The sequence below is a fragment of the Misgurnus anguillicaudatus genome, chromosome 2, assembly GCF_027580225.2.
Source record: "Misgurnus anguillicaudatus chromosome 2, ASM2758022v2, whole genome shotgun sequence".
Taxonomy (NCBI): Eukaryota; Metazoa; Chordata; class Actinopteri; order Cypriniformes; family Cobitidae; genus Misgurnus; species Misgurnus anguillicaudatus.
The window spans coordinates 12747626-12768809 of NC_073338.2; the positions used below are offsets into that span (position 1 = coordinate 12747626).

Sequence of the window (21184 nt, forward strand, 5' to 3'; positions counted from 1 at the left end):
ACTGGTTAGAGTAACAAAAGCACTTGCTGAGTCAGAAATTAAGGAAAACTGACGACACACCCGGCAGAACATTATGGGGCGGTTTCCCGGACCAGGATTAGCTTAATCCAGGACTAGGCCTAGTTTAATTAGAAAATATAACTAGTTTTAACAAACATGCCTTACTAAAGACATTGCCTGTGTGCATTTTGATGTAAAATAAAGGGCACTGATGTATTTTAAGATATGTAAGTGCCAGTTGTTTTCAGTTTGGAGAGCTCTTAAAAGTGTTTAAGTCTAGGACTAGTCTAATCCCTGTCCGGGAAACCGCCCCTATGTCATTTATTATGTCATGTTCCAGCCACAGAAATTCTTTTGTTCATGAAACCAAAAAGCTGTTTTCTTTTCCCCACATAGTCTGATTTTTCAGAACTTTTCCGCTTTGTAGTCTGCTTCCCTTTAGCTGTTCCTTCTTCATCCTGATCTGTAGTTTTTGGCCCCGCAGAACTTAAATACCTCCGTAAATCCATGCCGCTCTTTTATTTTCACGGACACACACACATGACTGTCAGCGATGTCCGCAATGCTATATCTATCACGTTACGTGAGATTTCACTTACGTGAGGATATCTGACAGGAAAAGGAATTGTGTTTAACAGATCCAGAGCGTCTTGTGCGATTGCGAGTTTAAAGTTAAAGTTAAACGCGAGTGCGCATTTATCGCTGCACCCACATACAGGCTGAAAATCTAGTACTATAAATACTTCAGTGGGTAAATACTAATAGACTGGTTCTCATGACAGAATGTTGCTAATGTATAATACTTTTCTTGGGATGTCTGGTGTGAATGGCTCTCTTGAGGTCATGCCACAGCATCTCAATCGGGTTGAGGTCAGGACTCTGACTGGGCCACTCCAGAAGGCGTATTTTCTTCTGTTGAAGCCATTCTGTTGTTCAATTACTTCTAAGCTTTGGGTTGTTGTCCTGTTGCATCGTCCATCCTCTGTTAAGCTTCAGTTGGCGGACAGATGGTCTTAAGTTTTCCTGCAAATGTCTTGATAAACTTTGGAATTCATTTTTCCATCGATGACTGTAATCCGTCCAGGGTCTGAGGCAGCAAAGCAGCCCCAAACCATGATGCCCCCTCCACCAAATTTCACAGTTGGGATGAGGTTTTGATGTTGGTGTGCTGTGCCTTTTGTTCTCCACACATAGCATTGTGTGTTCTTTCCACATTCCACATCTTTGACTTTAACAACTCAATTTTGGTTTCATCTGTCCGCAGAATGTTTTGCCAGTAGTGCTGTGGAACATCCAGGTGCTCTTTTACAAACTTCAAACATGCTGCAATGTTTTTTTTTGAAAAGCAGTGGCTTCCTCTGTGGTGTCCTCCCATGAAGTCCATTCTTGTTTAATGTTTTCCTTATCGGAGATTTGTCATAAAAAATGTTAGCATGTGCCAGAGATTTCTGTAAGTCTTTAGCTGACACTCTAGGATTCTTCTTCACCTCATTGAGCATTCTGCGCTGTGCTCTTGCAGTCATCTTTACAGGACGACCACGCCTAGGGAGTGTAGCAACAGTGCTGAACTTTCTCCATTTGTAGACAATCTGTCTTACTGTGGACACATGAACATCAAGGCTTTTAGATATACTTTTGTAGCCCTTTCAAGCTTTATGTAAGTCAACAATTCTTCATTGTAGGTCTTCAGAGAGCTCTTTTGTGCGAGGCATGGTTCACATCAGACAATGCTTCTTCAGAACAGCAAACTCAAAACTGGTCTGTGTTTTTTATTGGACAGGGCAGCTATAATCAACACATCCAATCTCATCACATTGATTGGACCCCAGGTTGGCTGACTCCTGGCTCCAATTAGCTCTTGGAGAAGTCATTAGCCTAGGGTTTCACATACTTTTTCCACCCTGCACTATAAATGTTTACACCTTGTATTTAATAAAAACATGAAAACGTATAATTTTGTTTGTTTGTGTGGTATTAGTTTAAGCAGACTGTGTTTCTCTATTGTTGTGACTTAGATGAAGATCAGAACACATTTTTTGACCAATTTGACCAAGCCCAAAGGGTTCACATAGTTTTTTTCAGCTGTATGTTATTATGTAAGTATTATTTTGTACATTTAATTGTAAGAGATATTTTACTTAAAACATTCTCATGTACAGGTGTCCAGTAGGGGTCACTGTTGGGTGATGGTTTACAGAATATAGATAGGAACCTTTCCTCGGGTAACCTGTGTTGCCGGAGGGAAGATGTAACGTTACGTAGGTTTTTGACTGATATATGCAAGTAGGCTGTTTGTTTGGATTTCTGCTTAGTTTAAATGAAGCAGTTACAGTAAAATATATCTACAAATGTGAGCAATTAACTTGTGTGTGGACATTTAGTTAATAATTAACCAAGCGTGCGCGTATATTAACAAGCACCATCCAGCGGCCCTAAGAGATAGCCAGACGGGCAGGGGAAAATACATTCTGGTAGCCTGACTGGAACATGCAATAGCCCCGGGACGTCGGCTACCGATTTTGCGAGCCCTGCATTAATAGAAAAACATCTTTACATCTTGTAGGCCTACTTACATTGATACTTTGTATTATTACTGGTAAAATAGAGAAAATAAGAGTGAATACAAAAATGGTAAATACTCAGATAAAAGTATCTAAGATTTGTAAATAATAACACAACTAGTATTTGTATATTGAATTTGTAGTCAATCAATTGTTGTTTTACTACATTTAATTTTTTTCTTGCAGGTTTATGTCAACAGGAGATTCATTTCGATTGATGGAAAATTGATGGAAAACGTTGCAATACAGGCCCCACCATCAACAGGCTCCATGTTTTTCAATTACAAAGGGAGCTTCTCCATCGTGCTCCTAGCAGTAGTTGATGCTCATTACCATTTCTGCATTGTCGATATGGGAGCATATGGGAAAAGCAGTGATGGGGGACACTCTGTGCATCTGACTTTGGCAAAGCCCTCCACCAGGGAACCCTCAATCTGCCAAAGGATGGGCCTTTACCAGGAGCAGAACACCTTCAGCCTGTGCCACATGTGTTTGTGGGTGGTGAGGCTTTTCCTTTAAAGAAGCACCTTCTCCGACCATACTCAGGAAAACAACTTGACAGGGAAAAGCATGTGTTTAATTACCGTCTTTCCCGTGCAAGAAGGATGATGGAATGCACATTTGGTATCCTTGCAGCCCAGTGGAGACTCTATCACAGAGTGCTTGGTGTCTCACCAAAGGTGGCAGATGCAGTGGTTAAGGTCACCTGCATCCTACACAATTTCTTACGGTGCAAGAACATTCGTGAAGAGGAAGAACGGTATGCCCCCTTACATTCTGAGTTTGCCATGCAGCCTATCCAACGAGTTGGCAGCAACAATGCATCTAGAGAAGCATTTGATGTTAGACAGAAGTACACCACCTACTTCTCCTCTCCAGAAGGTGAAGTAGCTTGGCAGCATTCCATCATCTAACTCCTCTTCAGCTCCTAACACCATCACAACCATTTCTACACCAAACGTATTACAAAAGGCTCTTTTAAGAGCCACCCATATCCTCAGAAAATGAGCATATTTCCTGTGCAAGTATTTTTTGTTAACGTTTATTCACTAACAATCTGCACAATAACATACACACAACAATATAAATCAGCATAAAAAAATTAATTTTATTCAGACTTTAATGGTTAACTATACAATATAGACTAATATTTTATTACAGTGTCTGTGTAATATATATATATATGTATGTATGTATGTATGTATGTATGTATGTATGTATGTATGTATGTATGTATGTATATATATGTATGTATGTGTATGTATATATATATATATATATATATATATATATATATATATATATATATATATATATATATATATATATATATATATGTGTGTGTGTGTGTGTATGTATGTATATATATGTATGTATGTGTATATATATATTTGTGTATGTATATATATGTATGTACATATATCGACATATAAATAAATAACAAACTGTACAAATAAAGACCTAAATCTAAACATTTATTCTAAATCATAATAAGAACTCATTGTGTGTGTTTCTGTGCCTGTGTGTGTCTGCATGAATTTGCTGCACTGATCATTAAAACCAAATTGTGCTGTGTGTAAAATTAGCTGAAATTTCACAGACAAGCATGATGCAGCAGAACACTTCTGCCAGGATGGGATCATAGACTGTAAAAAAGATGGACGACGCGACGTCGCCTCCCACCATTGTAATGAATTGAAGCCAAAAATGTCCGACCACGGTTGCCGCCATGTTACGTATAAACGTCAGTTTGGAGCCGAGGCATGCGCAGAAGGAATCGTCCGTGAAGCCAGAGGCGGAGCCGCGGTATCAAACTTCCGCCCAAACGCTCGCGCGGCCAATTCAACCTCTCCAATCATAACGACACGCCCCGTTTCTATAGCATCAAATTACAAACTAAAATGAAACTTATCACAAAAATTAACACTTGAACATATATCAGCGTGATAACAACTACTTGAAAGGACCAAAACCATCTTTCAAAAACTTTTATTGGAAGTGTAAATATTTTTCTTATTTAGAGCAAAGTCCTATTCATTTGAATGGAGAGGGCAGGGTTATGACTTGTACTGCAGCCAGCCACCAGGGGGCGATCAAAGAGCCAGAGGCTTCACTTTTCAAGGCTTATGAGGCACACCCGGATGGGATATTTGAGGTTGTTTTCACATATGTTGGTGCGCACCGTGGTGCGGCCTCGGAGCGCACCAAAATACATTGTATCATTTTTCAGTTAGTGCGGTCCGTGTTCACATATATATATTTTTTACTTTACTCGAAATGCCGCACCGTACACCATGTGACAACGGTCAGCGCTGTCATTGGTCTCTGACAGCTGTTACCGTCTCATGACCACCCCCACGTTTCCACGACAACCAGCCTGACAGAGAGAGCGCAGCTATCAAGATGTGGAGATAAACGATGCTCGTCTTTGCAAAGTTTCTTTGCTTTAACGCGAAATTGCGTAGCTGTTCTATTAAAGCCTTTCTCACGGAGCCGTTTGCCAAAAAGCCCCATAATGTCACTATTTGTGTGTGGAGGACAGCTATGCATTAATAAAATCATCAGCTCAAACGTAAAGGAGACAGCGAATCTCTATGCAACGGACCAGGATTGGCTTGTTTGTTGTTAACCCACAATATAACACCCGGCTCACGTCACAACGGAAGCCCAGTGGCTCAAACATGTGGAGAACTTCCTGTATTTGGTTCGGCCCGAGGTCCGGCAGTGTTCACACCACAGCTGGGTCACACCAGAGTTCGGCGACAGCCACTCCGAGACCACCTGTTTAGACCGGTCTCGGAGCGGCCGTTTAGTGCGCACCCGAGTGCGGCTGTTGTGTTCACACTGACCCAAACGCACCGTACTCGGAGCAACACGTCATTTGGGCCGACCTAAACAGTGTATATGTGAAAACACCCTGAATGTCCCTGCTGTAGTTGCACTACCAATGAAAAGCTATCTTTTACATTGCACTTTGAAAACCACATATGCCATGCAGTTGAGCATGGAGGTATGGTGGAAGCATTTCTCTAGATTTTGATTGTTTTAGAATTGTAGTTTAAAAAAATGCACTTGCCTCTGAAAATGAAGATGCACAAGATGACCTGTAGTTTCTTAGGAATCATTGAAGTGATGAAATGTTGTTACATTTATTTTTCTATATATAATATGTATTGTGTATACACTCTGCAATGTTAATAACCTTGTTGATACACTCTTACAGGTTACTTCATCTCAAAATGCAACAAAATTTGCAGGACCACAGCCCATTTTCACTGTCTGTACTGCAGCCAGACTGTAGTACGCAGGGACCAATACATTAGGCATGTTGCCAAATGCTCTTTGAAAGATCCACTTGCAGCATCTCCAGCTCTTTCTGTAGCTGCATGCCCGACACACCCTCCAACATCTACCCAGCGTACAGTCTCTCCCTCCATTTCCCCTGGTCCTGACTCTTTTGGTCCAACACCACAAGCACATAGGAAGAGAGATGAAAGAATGACTTCCGTGTTTACCCCCCTTACCTCAGAACCTGGCTCCTTTGCACAACCCCCACCCCCAAAAATTAAAAAGAAGAGAGAGACAATCATGTGTCCTCATTGTGGACTGTCACTTAACAGAAGAAATGTAAGGCTGCATATTTTGAGACGACATACACCAGTAAAAACAGACATTACTGCTCAGAACCATCTTAACTCGCAGTGTGTGGATTTTAGAAGTGGTGTCTATGCTGTAGCCAAATCATTTTCAGCACCTAGCACTCCAATCCACGTCATCAAGAAAACGTGGGGTTCAGAACAAAGAACAACATGTGAACTTGACATCTGCAGAATTAACACAGAATTTGCAAAAAGATCAAACATCCGTTCTTATGAGTGCCACCACCTTCAATCACTTTCATACTGCCCACCAGCCGAAAGGGACATTCCCTTACTGACTGAGCCAGTTTTACAGACCATGGTCGATGAAAGGTGGTTTGGAGAGGACAAGAAGAAGCGGTGTTTGGCACGGCAGAAAGAAGCAGTTGATGCAGGAGCCCCTCTCTCCTGCCTTGTGACTGTTTTTGGGCCTAGCCAAAAAAAATACATTTCTGTATTCGAGCCCACGATTTCGTACTACAGCAGGCTTGGTCGAGTCATGGTTATGTATGATGCCAAAACCATTTCTTGGCATTGTCCTTGTGCCAAACCAAGGCAGTCATGCATTCACAAAAATGTGGCAAAGTGGCACCTATTTGAAGTGGACAGGGCATCCTTCCGGAAAACCAGAAGTATTGAGGAGGATAGCATTTCACAACAATTTCCTTCAAATGTTGAAAGTTTGGAGGAAGACAAAGGAGCCCAGTACCCACCCGAAGGCCAGAATCTGTCTCGGATGGTTAGGTACATCTTTGATAAAAAAAAACTACCTGCAGTCATCCCCTCAAATGTGTTAAAATCTTGTAATTTTCCTCTGAGCTTCACACCATCTGAAGCCTTTTGCACAGAATGTTCTGAGGTAATTCCACTAAGTGAACCTTTGCTCATCACATCAAAAGCCAAAATCCTAACAATGACCAATGTCATAGAAGGTTTGTTGTTTTATTTTTTGTGAATTTTGTCATTAATTCAACATTTAATTTCTGTCTACATGTAGTGTTAAGTGTTGATAACCCCTGATATCAGTATCTTCCTTTCCACTTGTAGGCTTAATAATGTCTCCATGCACTCATTTTAATGTTGTTTATTGTATATGGTTGAACTGTATGAAGTAACAGAATTGCGTAACCCCTTTACTGTAACATGCTTTTGGCAGGAATATCAATGTACAGGAAACAGTGCTATAGATGTGGCATGGTATATCGATATCAGGAGTGGTGTGATGGTATCTATAATTTTGACGACCACATACTTCTGTCGATACACTTGTGCCATTTTCTGCGCAACAGTCTCCAGGTAAGAACCTAGATGAATAGAATTTGCAATCATAAACAACAACAACAAATACGTATTGTAAAGTCTTTAGTGTGACATCTATATTGACAGACTCACCAGGCTGTAGGAAGTGCAATTGAGGTCTTGGAGAGGACCTCGGGGAAAGCCTTTCCTTCAAAAACAAGGATCCTGCATGCCTACTTGAGTTTTGAGGCACTATCCGACCACACCTACACTTTTGCATGCGTAACGTGTGGTTACCATCCAGTGTCTGTCGTAATGGACCTTCATAAGAAGGGTGTTTTTAGTATGCCTGGTAAGTCCACACATGTATTAGTTTTTTACTCTTATATTTTATCCACACCTTGGGTAAGACTTATGTGTAATATATTCTATTTTTCTTTAGTTGGCAGCATTGAGGAAGTGCCAGAGGATTTTGATGGAAAGGTGAATGCTGAAGATTTCTGGGAACATGTTTCTCTGGAAATGATCAGCCGTGGCTTGGTTCCAAGTGAGTATGATTCACACAGTGACTGTATACCCTGATAGAACGGGATCACAGTGTAGTGTTTGTTTCCTTTACTATGGATATATGATATGATATATTCTATTAGTATTTTTTTATTCAAAGACAATAAGGCAAACCCATTTGTGGTCCGTCCGAGCTACCACAACTGGGTTCCATGGATTGCTGGATTGGTCCTCACACTAGAAGCGGGGATCATCTTCTCAATACAGAGTATGAGAAGGTGCACTCTCCATATAGTGGGAAGGAGGCATCACAGTTCAACATCACAGAGGACCGGTTGACAGATGAGCTTCTAAAGATCAAGGTATTTTACTCATTAAATCACTACCTGTGAGCTATGTCAGTTTATATAAGTGTATTGCTGAATCGTACTAGGATTTTAATAGGCCAACTTTTCTAATGATTATTTATAGATGGAGGCAGTGCGGTCATTATGTAGGCAGTGTGGCATTGACCCCAAGGGTTCACGAATGGATTTGGTTAAAAGACTGCAGCAAGAAATGAAAAATAGAGCCATCTACAACAAAGTGTTTTCGCAGATCTGGGGAGCATCTGGTATGTTGTGTTGTATTGCAGAGAGAGAACTTGTACAAACAGTTCTTTGTTTACTGTACTTTTAAATGGGCATTGAAGTATATAGTATTGTATAGTATTGAAGTTCTATGATTTGTGTTTTCCTTTAACAGGTGGATGGGCTGTGGTCACCTGTCCTTGTGCTGTGGTCTATGGGGTCAAATTTAACATCAGAGCTGAGAGCCCGATGGATTTTGCAGACCTTTTGCTTTCAATGAAACACTTTCCAAATGTTTCATTGTATGATTTTGCCAGAGGTTTGGCAACCCACACTAACATTAGAAAACCCGAAACCTTCCATCCTCATGGGGGCAGGCTGCTAGAGCCTACAGAGGAAAATATTGAGTTGGCCAATTGTGGACAGAAAAAAGTAAACTTGCCCTGGCTACTGGCAAAAAAGACAGTGCCAGATAAAAATAGCCACCCTCTAATCATGTGAACATTATGCATTGTATGATCGTTCTTACGAGGCTAATTCAAAGGACGCCAGGGATACCTTGCGCAAGGTGGAACTGGTCCCGGAGTTGTGTGGTTGGCTCAATAGCCAGTGTGCCGAACAGCTCTTCTCTGGAATGAGAAAAAATAACCATTTTCTTAATATGATGACTCCCTCCTCACACATCTTTCTGATGCGGAACATCTTACATCACAATAATATCTACAAAAACTCCAGAACCATAGAGAACATGAAGACTAGACTGGGCATGGGTGTGGACATAGCGTTAAATTCCAATGGTCAGACAGTGTTGGGTATGTATTCCACCCTCATTTTAAAATCATTGTGGTAATAAATGTTTTTGTAAATTAGCAGTATGGTGTCATCTATTGTAAGTAGATGATTCTTCATGACTTTTTCTCTGATATTTTAAACATTGTAACCAATTATAAATGCATATTAGAAATTTTAATATGTTTTGTGGAGATTACAAATGTATACATTACAATATATGTATCTAAATTCAATTGAACTTTATTTTTGACAGCATCAACTAAAGCAGCAGCCATAAGGACTCCGCAAGCTGATGGTCCAGGTGAAGCTGAGGCACTTGTCCATGGTATGCCTGTAGTATGCTGTTTGTAAGCCTTTTTTAAACATCTCTATTGAAACCTACAACACATTTGTGTTTACGATTTGAACAGTCAAGTTTCTTTTTACTGGATACTCTGGAGCTAAATGGTTTCCTTCAGGCGCCAATTGAAAGTTAAATGTTTGCCGTGGTTGTTGGTTTAAACATTGTTTTGGTATGTGTGACAGGAGATCTTCTAGGGTGCAGTCTTGTCTGTTGTGGACTAACTCATCTGGAGCACATAGGTGCTAGATCAGCCATTCTGGATTCACAGGTATGTTAAAGAATATTTCCGGTATTTAACACTTTAAGTCTCATTTCTGGTTTGTTTTGGATGAACTACAGTGATGGACACAGAAATTTTGATGATGTGTCATGTCTTGACTTTTTGACTCGTTTAGAAGCGTCTCTTGACTGCTTCAGAATGGAAGTCAAGGGCCATGCACAAACATGTCATTAAAACAACACTTAACGTTCATTTTCAAAACTGTGCTACTCACCGAGTGGTTCGTGGTGCTCGTTGATGATTAAACAAGAGGATATCAGGTCACTTAGAGTATTTCTTGGTAGTTATGGTTTTGGTCTGAATTTGTGACCTCTTTCTGTGTTTGTGTACTTATGGTTGTTGATCTGTTAACATGTTATGGGTCTGTTATGAACCATTGTTTATATAAATAATGTAATCATAATGATTTGGTTGCTGTGAGTTGTGGTACTTCATGAAGTATCAGCTCAGAAGTGCCTAAATCTCCTCTTGTCCTACAGCTTGATGATGTGCTGGATCACAAGAAATCAGCCACTGAGTTAGTGGGAGAACTGTGCACCCACAATTTGACAAGATGGGACTTCCAAACTTTGGGCTCAAAGGAAGAGTTGGATGCAAGAGTCAGTGGATAAAGCAGTTGTTTTTGTTGTTTTTTAGTCCCATATGTCAGTTGTTTATAACTAACCCTTTCTCTGTTATAGATTGTCAACTGTTGTTTGGAGTTGATCTGTGAAATCGCTAAGGAGGAGGTCTGTAAAACTATTTGGAATATTGTAATGTGATCCTAAAGGTCACATATTATGCAACATGCTTTTTCATGTTTTCAATATCAGTGTGTCTGTAGAGACCCCAAAATTAAAAAGGCATGCTTGCTCTGTTCATCTTCTGCTATCTTTAAGTAAATAAGAATTTGGTACCTTTTTATTATGTACTAAAAGGGCATTGTATAGCATTGATGCTCCTCCTCAGGGTCTTGGTACAGCTTCTTAGCCCACCCAATCAGTCACAGTCAAGCTTGTTGTCTGCTGTTTTAATTTTTTTACTAACGCTACATTAATATGTCAAAGGCTAGAGTTAAACTATGTACGTACGTATGTATGTATGTATGTATGTATGTATGTATGTATGTAATGACTTAAAGTGTTGTCTTGTCAGGGAAAGGACATCTGTGCAGTTGATGCTGATGCTGATGCTGTTGCCACTTGGCATCCACCTCATGTCCAAGACCCATTTCTGATTCTACCTGTAAGTACTTCTTTTTGTGCCAATATCTGCACCTTGTTACATGCTGTTTTTGTTATTACTTGAATATTGGCGTTTTTTAGTGTTTGCTTTCTTATTTATATTTGGGATGGGTGCTATTGGGGTAATATTTGAAACACCTTTGCAAATTTGGATTTAGTCACAGTATCTTTGGTATGTGAAGTGTGCAAAGCAAAACAATATGACCTTTTTTAAAAGAGACATTGTTTTTCTTTTCTCAATTTTCACCTATAGGATAATGCAGCATCAAAAGACTGCATCCTTTTCCCTGTGTGGAAACCTGGACATTGGTTTCTTAGTGTAAGTCTTTAAATGCTCAGCACTACTAGTAAAATTGATAGTATAGAGCCAGGTATTTTGACGCATGTATTTTCTTATGAAAACAATGACAAATTTTTAATGAATGTGTAACTTAAAAGACTTCTACCAAAAGCACAGCAAGGTAATGTGTCAGTGGTCACAGACATGGCGCGTGAGCTTTTGATCCAGCTGTGAGACTGTGCTGAAAAAAAACTGTTTGACATGAAAACACAGATTTATTGCTAGAGGTGTTAATTGATCCACATTAAATGCAAGTATGGTGTTTATGGTTAGCAGAGAATTCCCTGGTTCTCCCTATGACCATAGATTGTGATACACCAGGTTGTGTCTGCTATGTAAAGCAAGGCATTAATGAGTCAAATGCACTCAACACTGTATTTCACAGGTCTTGCTTCCAAAGCGATTTTGGATTTATCAGCTTGACTCAGCCAGTGTTAATGGTTATGGTGACATTAACTATGTAAACATGTTCATGTTGAATTTTTAAATATTCTGAACGGTTCAGTGGTTCTTATGACATGATGTTTTGGAAAAAACGTTCATTGTTCATGTAAGTTTGTGTTCTGAAGTTTTAAAGGTTGAATGTTGTTTGAGCACTGCATGATGTTCCTCAAATGACATTCTCCTTATTGTTCTTGCTCTGTAAGTTCTAGACGGTTGCCCTTAAAAGTTTTGTAGGTGCAAACAATGTCAATAAATCAGGCCAGTTTCATTTGGCCATCACGTAAGTCTTTTGCACCTGTCTATGGCTTCAGGGATGGGAGTGGTGGGGTGATTAAGGGGCAGCACAGTGCAAATCATTCTGTTGATGCAACTGTAATCAGTAAACAGTTAATCTTTTATATTAACTATCACTTTACAAGATGGCTGCTAGTTATCATATGTCAAAAAACATGTACAAAAAAGTTTCTTCTTTCTTCCAGTACATTTTTCAGCTGTATTCTAAGCTTTGTCTCATATCTGCCAGGATGACATCCCTCAGCTCCGTAGGTGGTGGTGTCATTTGCTCCTACAAAACATGTCACCTGCAAGGTACACTCACCTAGAGACACTCCTGGAATGTTAAAGGGATAGTTCACCCAAAAATAAATTTTTTTGTCATAATGTACTTCAAAACATCTTTGTATTCATCAGAACAAAGAAATTTATACAGGTTCGTAACAACATGGGGGTGAGTAAATGACAGATTTTTTTTGTTTCTGTGAACCATCCCTTTAAAATTAACTGTCTCCAGAAGGAACACGGTGTTGAATGTTTTCAATGTCTTGAATGTTTTGAGTGTCAAGAAAGCTATAAAGGTTTTATACAAATAGTCTGTTTACCTAACCCTTGAGCTTGTCTTCAGGGTGTCAGAGTCCACCACCACTAAGCAGTCACCCACAAGGGATCCTGCGATGGTTGAAGAGGACAATGATGAGGTAAATACTCATCTCCACAGCAGAACTACAACATCTTTCCCCACACATAAACATACATGTATTCTCTATTTATTACAGGAGTACCAAAAAAGCATGAAGTGGAAGTTTAAAAGGGACATTGGTCCAGCATGGTCCTGGATACAGATGAACCGCAATTTGTTTTGTGGGGAGGTGACAGAGCCTGCCTTTCTCCAAATGGACAGGGAAAATCAACAGCAGGCCATCGAGGACTACCTGCAGGGAGAATCAGATGATGCGAGGGATGTGTTTTTATTTGTTTTTGAATGTGCTGAGGACCTGGACACATTTATTTCTAATTGTAATGAACAACAGGGGCTGAAGGTCCATGCCATGTTCCAAAAATAAGATTACTTTTTTTGTAAAAAATTATAAATGCAATAAAACCCAATGAAGTAAAATGTGACTCTTTTATTTATCTTTAAGTATCTATAAAATCTGGACACTTTTAATATCAAGTTGTGTTGATGAGCAAGGGCTAAAGAACAATGTAATATTACTAAATGTATAGTCTATGTAGACTAAGACTATTGCATATTAAACCTGTCATTCAAATGTATGATAAGTGGAACATTATCAATAAAAATTATAATGAAAGGTTAACCGTGACATTTACAATAGCAAAAGGTACTGTCCAATTAAACTTAAAACATTTAAATGTATTTAAATTATATTATTATAATAATACAGTAAATGGTTTTATAAATCGCATTACATTATAAGGTGAAGTATACGCAATTTAACGTTAGACGTTTTGATGACATTAGCTCCGTGTATTATACATTCTTTACGGATTTAGGAGGTGACCTCGATTAAATGTGTGCCATTTTAGCATAGACATCCTTTACAAACATAAGAAAACGTATTGGTAAAACGAAATATAACATTATTTTATTTAGATCTCCAGTCCAGACAGCGCCATAAACTGAATAATTCGACATAGTTCCGATAGGAAGTTGTATCGTTTTGGCACAACAAATCAGGTTTCAGTGACGAGTCGTCGTCATGTTGTGCCATATATGTGAGTCACGCGGTGACGTATTGGACATGGGCGTGGCATCTGGCGTGACACTTGGATGTGGGCGGGGTTGGATGTCCACCGCATGCTGCAGCGAGTCATACTTGGGTAATTGTAGTCCGGGACCCGGTGGCCATCTTGGTTTGTAGTCCCCATGCTGCAACCACCTAGATGTCAGATACCTTGCCTCTATTACATACCCTCTCACGATGCCACAGCATCTAAATTGTGCTAACAACAAGGGATAGTTTCTTAAAAAAAAAAAATTCTCCAAATTTCTCACTTGTTACAAACCTCTATAGAAGTCAGTGTGGCTCATGGACAGTTTGATTATCAACATTCCTCAAAATATCGTCCTTTGTGTTTATTAGTACAAATAAATTAATACAGGTTCGTAGCAATATTCCCAGACAGCAATTTAGCTCTTACCGACGTTGGGGCGCATGTATTTGCCCGACATAAAGTGCCTCGGTGAGATGTCTTATGGAGATCGGTAGCTAATAGGCAAGATATCGGGAAGATGGTGGCATTAGAATGATCGCCGACCGTGAGCCAACGTAAACCCGCCCTAATTATTATGACCTATATGCGGCGCGATCCGCTTCGCTCTCCCATTGAACACAGCTGATTTTCGGCTGCATCGATGTAAACGTCACAGCATGCTTATAAAGCAGCTGTTCCAGTGTTAAAGGGAGCGAGGCATCAGGATCCCACCGTTATATAATTGATTTGTTTAGGCCAGGGGTCTCCATGGTGCCAGCACATTCTATTAGTCTCAATTGTAATATTTATTTATTACATACATATGTTTTATATTAACTTGGCTTGGTTTACGTATGTTAACATGTTAAACAATACTAAAACATATCAAAAAGTAAAATAAAATAAAATCAGTAAGTAAAACAAAAAAGTTTTGAGTAGAATAAATAAAAAAGTAGCCCTCCAGATTGTTTTATCCATATTGTTGTAGCCCTTGCTCACAATGTTGGAGACCCCTGCAGGCTAACTAATTTCATATTGTGTATCAACAACAATCAGCACTCAATAACAGTTTATGTTGTGTTAATCATAAAATTTCTTCCCTAACAATTTGACAAGAGCTAGTTGAGAAGTAGGCAACTAGCCCACTTGCATGCAAGACTCCGTCCGTGGCTGCGCACTCTGCAGCCGCTTCCTTTTGAGTTGCCAGGTTTTATGACAAAAAAAGTTTAAATTGAAAGTAAGTGATTGTTATGTGTAGGGTGTATTTCATACACAATCTGACAACCTGGTAAATGTCAGTCTAACAGAAAAAAATGGATCAGTGAGTTTTCCAGGAGAAATAACAAAACAGAAGGGCATCTGGAATTTTTTTTTTACTTTGTTTTTGCAAAGGCAGTTTCATTTATTTTAACACTCCACAAATTACACTTTGGGGTGGTTTCCCGGACAGGGATTATCCTAAACCGGGACTAGGCCTTAGTTTAATTCTGAAATATAACTCGTTTTAATAACATGTCTTAATAAAAACATTACTTGTGTGCATTTTGAAGCATCACAAAAGACACTGATGTATTTTATGATATGTCAGTGCAAGTTGTTTTCAGTTTGGACAGCTCTTACATTTATTTTAGTCTAGAACTAGTCTAATCCCTGTCCTTGAAACCGTCCCATAGCAAACTGCAACAAAAATTAGAAATTCCCTCCAGAATAAGTCATACTCCAGAATCAGTCCAATCAATTATTTCACTTAAGATGCTTGCTTGTCCCGCCTTTGCCGCCCCCATTCCTGTCTCTGCTCAGACAGCCGCAGCCAGTTTCTCACAGTCATCTTTATATCAGCCTCATTGGAACTCTGTAGGCAGGATTTCTTAACACAGCACCTAAAAAAATTTAATAATAAATCAACAGAAAAAAATAAGACAGCACAAAAGTCTATATATCTTCGTGGATGGTTTCTAAAAAGACAATTCAGAAAAGTCAGAGCATTTTGCAAAAAATAAAATCATGTTGTTTCAACACATTGTAGGACTTACTCAGGAGTACCTGATGAATAGGCTGTGATTTAAGGAGAGCCAGGGTTCCTGCAGGTTTCAGCAAGTTAAATTTAAGACCTTTTTAAGACCTTTTAAGACCATTATGAGTAAAATTTAAGACCAACACGACACATTACTAGAAGCATTCAAATGATCTCAGAAATTCTTAAAACGTTCTATTTTTATTGATTCAGTTATAGAAAAATATAAAATGAACGCAGTTTTAAAACAGATAATCAAAATACATGGAAATACATTATGCTTAACTCTATTAGACCGCGAGTGTTGGCGCCGACAAATTTTACCCATAGCCCTTTAGGAAGACACTTCTGACAATGGAAGCCCAAAAATGGCTCATAGTGAGCCATTGATATACATTGAGTTAGAGGCAAAGAGCTGTGATTTTTCTTAATTAATAGTCAAGAAATGCATTGATTTACAATATTTATACATCACACTAAAATGTGTAAGTAGTATTTTTATAAAATTCTATCAACAATGTTTTTTGACAAATAAAATTCACTAATATAAGATCAGTTAGTATGGTCAGCTGCTGGTTTGTGCCTAGTTTTACACTGCCTCATACAACTTTAAAGCTTTAAAATGCATCACACTCTGTAGTACGTAAGCTTATAGGGGAGGTTTCCCAGACAGGGATAAGAGCTTTCCAAACTTGAAAACAATTTGCACTGACATATCTTAAAATACATCAAAATGCACACAAGTAATGGTTTTAGTAAGGCATGTTTATTCAAACTAGTTATATATGTCATAATTAAACTAAGACCTAGTCCTGGTTTAAGATAATCCCTGCCTGGGAAACCACCCCATAATGTTTAATGTACAACTGACTGTGTGCTGTGTATATATCTTGTGCCTGTTTATAAAGAATAATAACTTTAAAACATTGATTATTATTCTTAGTTAATCGTTAATTGTTGTAATATGCTTATGACTTGCGAATGTAATGCTCAGTTAAAGGGATACTTCACCGATTTAGCATTCAGCTTTGTATCTGTAGAAACCCGGCAGTATTACTGAATGACCATGTTTCCCTCCATCATTTCCCCCTGAGAGGAGGGATATCTGCATTTTGGTTCTGCAAAATAGTCCTCCGATGATGTAATATGACAATTTTTGCATCATCGGAGGACTTTTTTGCAGAACCAAAATGCAGATGTCTCTCCTCTCAGGGGGAGGTGAGGGAGGGAAACATGGTCATTCAGTGGTGCTGCCGGGTTTCTGCGGATGCAGAGCTGAATGCTAAATCGGTGAAGTATCCCTTTAACTTAAATAAACCAGGCGATGCCGTATGTAGCAGCCTGCCTATGCGAAAAGGCTCTGATCTACCGCTGTTCATTTAACCGTAACTCCTGAAGCATTTGCGCAATCAAAACGTTTGAATTGTTCCTAAAAGACAATTGCACTTTTTTGAAATATATGGTTTATTACGGTACTTTCTTGCTTTCCGTCTGTCAATCGCTGATGTTTGTGGAGAGCTGAAGGGAAAGCGTGTTAGGTTGAAGTGCATCGCAGCAAAGAGCAATATTAAAGTCTAAAATATAAAACTGTGTAACACTAAAGTTGACACGCTGTTGGTGGCTCGTGACTCGACGGCCCGACTGTTTAAGTTGATTTTCAATAAAGCAGCATTGATCTTTGTTCGCTTCTGTGTCCTCTATGTTTCAGAACCTGGCAAATGCTCAGGTAAGCCACGGGCTTATAAATTACCCCGAAAAAGATTTTTGCTTATACAGAACTAAGTTTAAGGATTGTTTCTCGCCAAACCCACAGTAAACAGTCAGATCACAACACCTGAAATATAGCTTATGGCACGATTTGCGTGGATTTTGACAAAGGGCGGAACGTTTCTTTTTAGAGACCCACCATCATACACTTTCTGCCTCCGCCACTGATTAAGTTAGTTCTTCAGTGTTTTAAATTACTATTTTATATTCTGCGGACAATGCTTTTTGGGAATGAAAATAGGTAAGAAATTTAAGACTTGGGTAAATTAAATTTAAGACCTGGGATAAAAATTTGGGTGTTTTTAAGACTTTTTAAGGCCTTAAATTTAACATTCTGAATTTTAGACTTTTTAAGACCCCGCGGGAACCCTGTGGAGATACTGACACACATACGCAAGTAAATAAGGATTTAGATGTCGTGTTTTGTGCATTCGGATGAAACAATAAGGAATGTAGAGACTGGATTGTGGATTGCGTATTCATTGACTGCAGGAGGCACGAGTTAGGCATATGGATGTTTCTGCTCGTTCACTTCAATGGCGCGGGGGTGTGGCGATCTCATCTCTTAGAGATAATCAGGTAACAAGAGATAGACGGTACTTCTCCTCCTTCTCATACAGTTTACACCGAAAGACAATATATGTTTTCGATCTCACTTACGTCATTTAAAAGTTGACATTCCAAGCATTATTTAGACGTTTATCTTTTGTTTCTATGACATGTATTCGTTAAGTTACAGTTTATTTTTCTGACGCGTTTCTGAAAGGACTTCACTGAGGGAGAGAGAACAAAACGCGCATCATGTTTTTTTCTTAATTTTGCGAAAAGCACAACATTCTGTTTTTATTGGGAGTGGACAGAAAAAAATAGACACTTTAACGTTTTAAATGATGTATAAATCATATCTGTATGTCCAAAATCAGCAGAGTTATCTAAGTCTTTTTGCGGAGTGAATGAAAAATAAAGAGCTTGCGCCGCAGCCGACCCCAGAGTGTTAATACCACCAGTTTACTGTGAATCTACCTATCTTGCTGATCTAATGGTGGATTTATCTGATGTATGTTCTTCAGACCTGTGCTCACCTCCGAGTGCAGAACGGATAGCTGCAGCCCTGGTATCATAGACACAACGTGTGGCGTAGTGGGCCTAACATCACCAGGCAGGCAGACCTCTTCCCGACACGATGTGCAATGTTCAGGGGCGGAGTGTGACCAAAAAAATCTACTGGGAAATTTTGTAGACCACCGGCCCTCGGTTGTCAAAAAATAAATACAAAAATAGGGTCGAACCTGCATAAACAGGAAATAATAAAAAGAATAATGTGTGCATCTTTGAATAAATGTAAGAATATTTTCTTTATAACAATTTATATTATTTATATAATTTATATATATTTATTAGGGCTGTCAAAATTAACGCGTTGATAACGCGTTAACGCAAATTCATTTTAACGCCACACATTTTATTAACGGCGATTAACGCAACACGCAAATGGGATCCTGTCTAAATGATTCAAAGGTTTGCATAGAAATAAGAGCAATCGTCTAGCAAATCCAATGCTCTAAATGCTTGTTGGACATCTGAAATGATCTTTATTTATACATCTGAGGTGTAACGTTACCATCCTCCTAATGCTTATTCTAATACAAAGATGCATCTCAATTTATTTTGGTTTCGCTTTTATGCATGACTTAGAAAATAGACTGCAGGACTTGCTTGATGTTAAAAGAGTCATTAAGAGAGATAAAGTTCGGTACCTGATTAATGTTAAAGAGTTATTAAGAGCGACAAGACTCAAAAGCAATCTTCCTCATGGTGACTGACTGACATCTGAAGCGCGTGCACGGGACCGAGATATATAGACATCTACACAAAATTAAAGTTTTACAAATATCTGTTTTGATAAGAATTCACGCAGGTAGGATCTATAGTCTGTTATGTCTTAAGTAAATATTTGGTTAACTGTTGGGTAAAAATATCTGATGTGTAACATTATATTAGATCACTTAGATTTTAAGCAGTCTGTCACAATGTCAATCAAACAAAAGAAAAAAAAGTTTAATATATTGATGATGCTTTGTGTGTGCTAAATCTTATAGTTTTACCAGTGATTTTAAGGTATTGATGTGGTAATTTAATGTATGGATGTGGTCATTTTTCTGGTAATTTAACTTTGCTGACTCTTTCAACTTCAAACAGGTGTAGTTCTGTCATATTTTGTTCCACCAAACCATGCATTGTTCTATGTTTTAATAGAGAATTTTAAAATATGAACAACTTTTTTTTTTGAAAATGTGCTAATTCTGACTCAATTTGCCAGCACATGTCACAAATGATGCAGCATCAAACAAAAATGGAGAAAGAAAATTCTTCTGAAAGAAAAATTCATATACAAAACAATGGCTTGATGGTTCTGTTAAAAATGTAAACAGGCTGTTGTTAACATACATTTGCATAAAGCATCTATATATGTGTATATGATTAGAGTAAAAGTGTAAAAAAAACTGAAAAGTGTTAAATTAATGTAAATTTAGAACGGATAAAAATGTGCGATTAATTTGCGATTATTTGCGAGTTAACTCATGAAATCATGCGATTAATCTAGATTAATTTTTTTAGTCTATTGACAGCCCTAATATTTATATAATTTTGTCATATAAAGTTTTGAGAGATAATAATGTTTTTTTTCCACTGTTATTGCTTATTTAGACTTGTTAGTACGAATTGAATTTGAATAACTGTAAGAAAACAAAAGTTTTGAGAAATAATAATGTTGTGAGGATATTTATTGCCATGTCGGACGTTTATTTCCATTAAATATATATATATATATATATATATATATATATATATATATATATATATATATATATATATATATATATATATATATATATATATATAAATCATATAAACATAGTAGGAAATATATAATGTGGTATACTGCAAAGTTAACCTGCTAATTATTATTTATGATATGTGGAGATAAATAAACCTTTGCAAATCTGTTGATTTGATCCATTAATGTCCTGACCAGGCTAGAGATTTTAAACATCCACACTTAATAGTCTATCAAATAATATCTCAAATATATTGTTTTGTGAAATAAAAGGATGCTTTGTTATTTTGTTTTTGCGATCATAACGAATCACACCATTATTTTATACACTGAAGAACAGCTGCAGCGCACTCGAAACCGACCGCTATAAAAATGTGTTCGGTGGCTTTTTCATCAAAGGCCAACAGGCTATGCCATTTTTTGTGTTTTTTTATTTGATTCATTTTTAATTGGGGGTTGGAGTTCAGTTTGATATGTTTTGGATTGTAAAGTCAGTTGTACGTGCAGTTGGCTCAGGGGGCTTTTCTCTGGGCTCAACTAGGGATGGGCGATATCTTATCGTTTGCGATATACCACCAAAATTTATCCTAGCGGTGAAAATCTGTCGCCTCGCGATAACAACGATAAATCTAGTTG

General features: G+C 38.3%; 3 protein-coding genes across 3 annotated transcripts; all 3 read left to right on the top strand.

Annotated features, from left to right (window-relative positions):
* The first annotated feature begins 4902 nt into the window (after positions 1-4902).
* LOC141366077 (uncharacterized) lies at positions 4903-7784 on the top strand. Its single transcript, XM_073871132.1, has 2 exons — positions 4903-7495; positions 7586-7784. Exon 1 carries the CDS (start codon positions 6060-6062, stop codon positions 7152-7154), a length of 1095 nt encoding a protein of 364 aa, XP_073727233.1. The 5' UTR covers positions 4903-6059; the 3' UTR covers positions 7155-7495; positions 7586-7784.
* A 179-nt stretch (positions 7785-7963) lies between these two features.
* Positions 7964-9032, top strand: LOC129443332 (HMG domain-containing protein 3-like). The gene is made up of 3 exons (XM_073871141.1): positions 7964-8307; positions 8417-8558; positions 8690-9032. Exons 1-3 carry the CDS (start codon positions 8158-8160, stop codon positions 9013-9015), a joined length of 618 nt encoding a protein of 205 aa, XP_073727242.1. The 5' UTR covers positions 7964-8157; the 3' UTR covers positions 9016-9032.
* On the top strand, positions 9024-13525 carry LOC141366078 (uncharacterized). Its single transcript, XM_073871135.1, has 9 exons — positions 9024-9326; positions 9560-9631; positions 9832-9917; positions 10409-10528; positions 10610-10657; positions 11064-11153; positions 11406-11471; positions 11878-12910; positions 12989-13525. Exons 1-8 carry the CDS (start codon positions 9149-9151, stop codon positions 11977-11979), a joined length of 762 nt encoding a protein of 253 aa, XP_073727236.1. The 5' UTR covers positions 9024-9148; the 3' UTR covers positions 11980-12910; positions 12989-13525.
* Positions 13526-21184: the final 7659 nt, after the last annotated feature.

Bases quoted from the DNA above. Each gene is read 5' to 3' on its own strand.
- LOC141366077 (XM_073871132.1), top strand. From the start codon at position 6,060: ATGACTTCCGTGTTTACCCCCCTTACCTCAGAACCTGGCTCCTTTGCA.
- LOC129443332 (XM_073871141.1), top strand. From the start codon at position 8,158: ATGGATTGCTGGATTGGTCCTCACACTAGAAGCGGGGATCATCTTCTC. The intron at 8,308-8,416 runs GTATTTTACTCA...GATTATTTATAG, and splicing joins ATGAGCTTCTAAAGATCAAG to ATGGAGGCAGTGCGGTCATT. The intron at 8,559-8,689 runs GTATGTTGTGTT...TTCCTTTAACAG, and splicing joins GCAGATCTGGGGAGCATCTG to GTGGATGGGCTGTGGTCACC.
- LOC141366078 (XM_073871135.1), top strand. From the start codon at position 9,149: ATGAGAAAAAATAACCATTTTCTTAATATGATGACTCCCTCCTCACAC. The intron at 9,327-9,559 runs GTATGTATTCCA...TATTTTTGACAG, and splicing joins CAATGGTCAGACAGTGTTGG to CATCAACTAAAGCAGCAGCC. The intron at 9,632-9,831 runs GTATGCCTGTAG...TATGTGTGACAG, and splicing joins AGCTGAGGCACTTGTCCATG to GAGATCTTCTAGGGTGCAGT.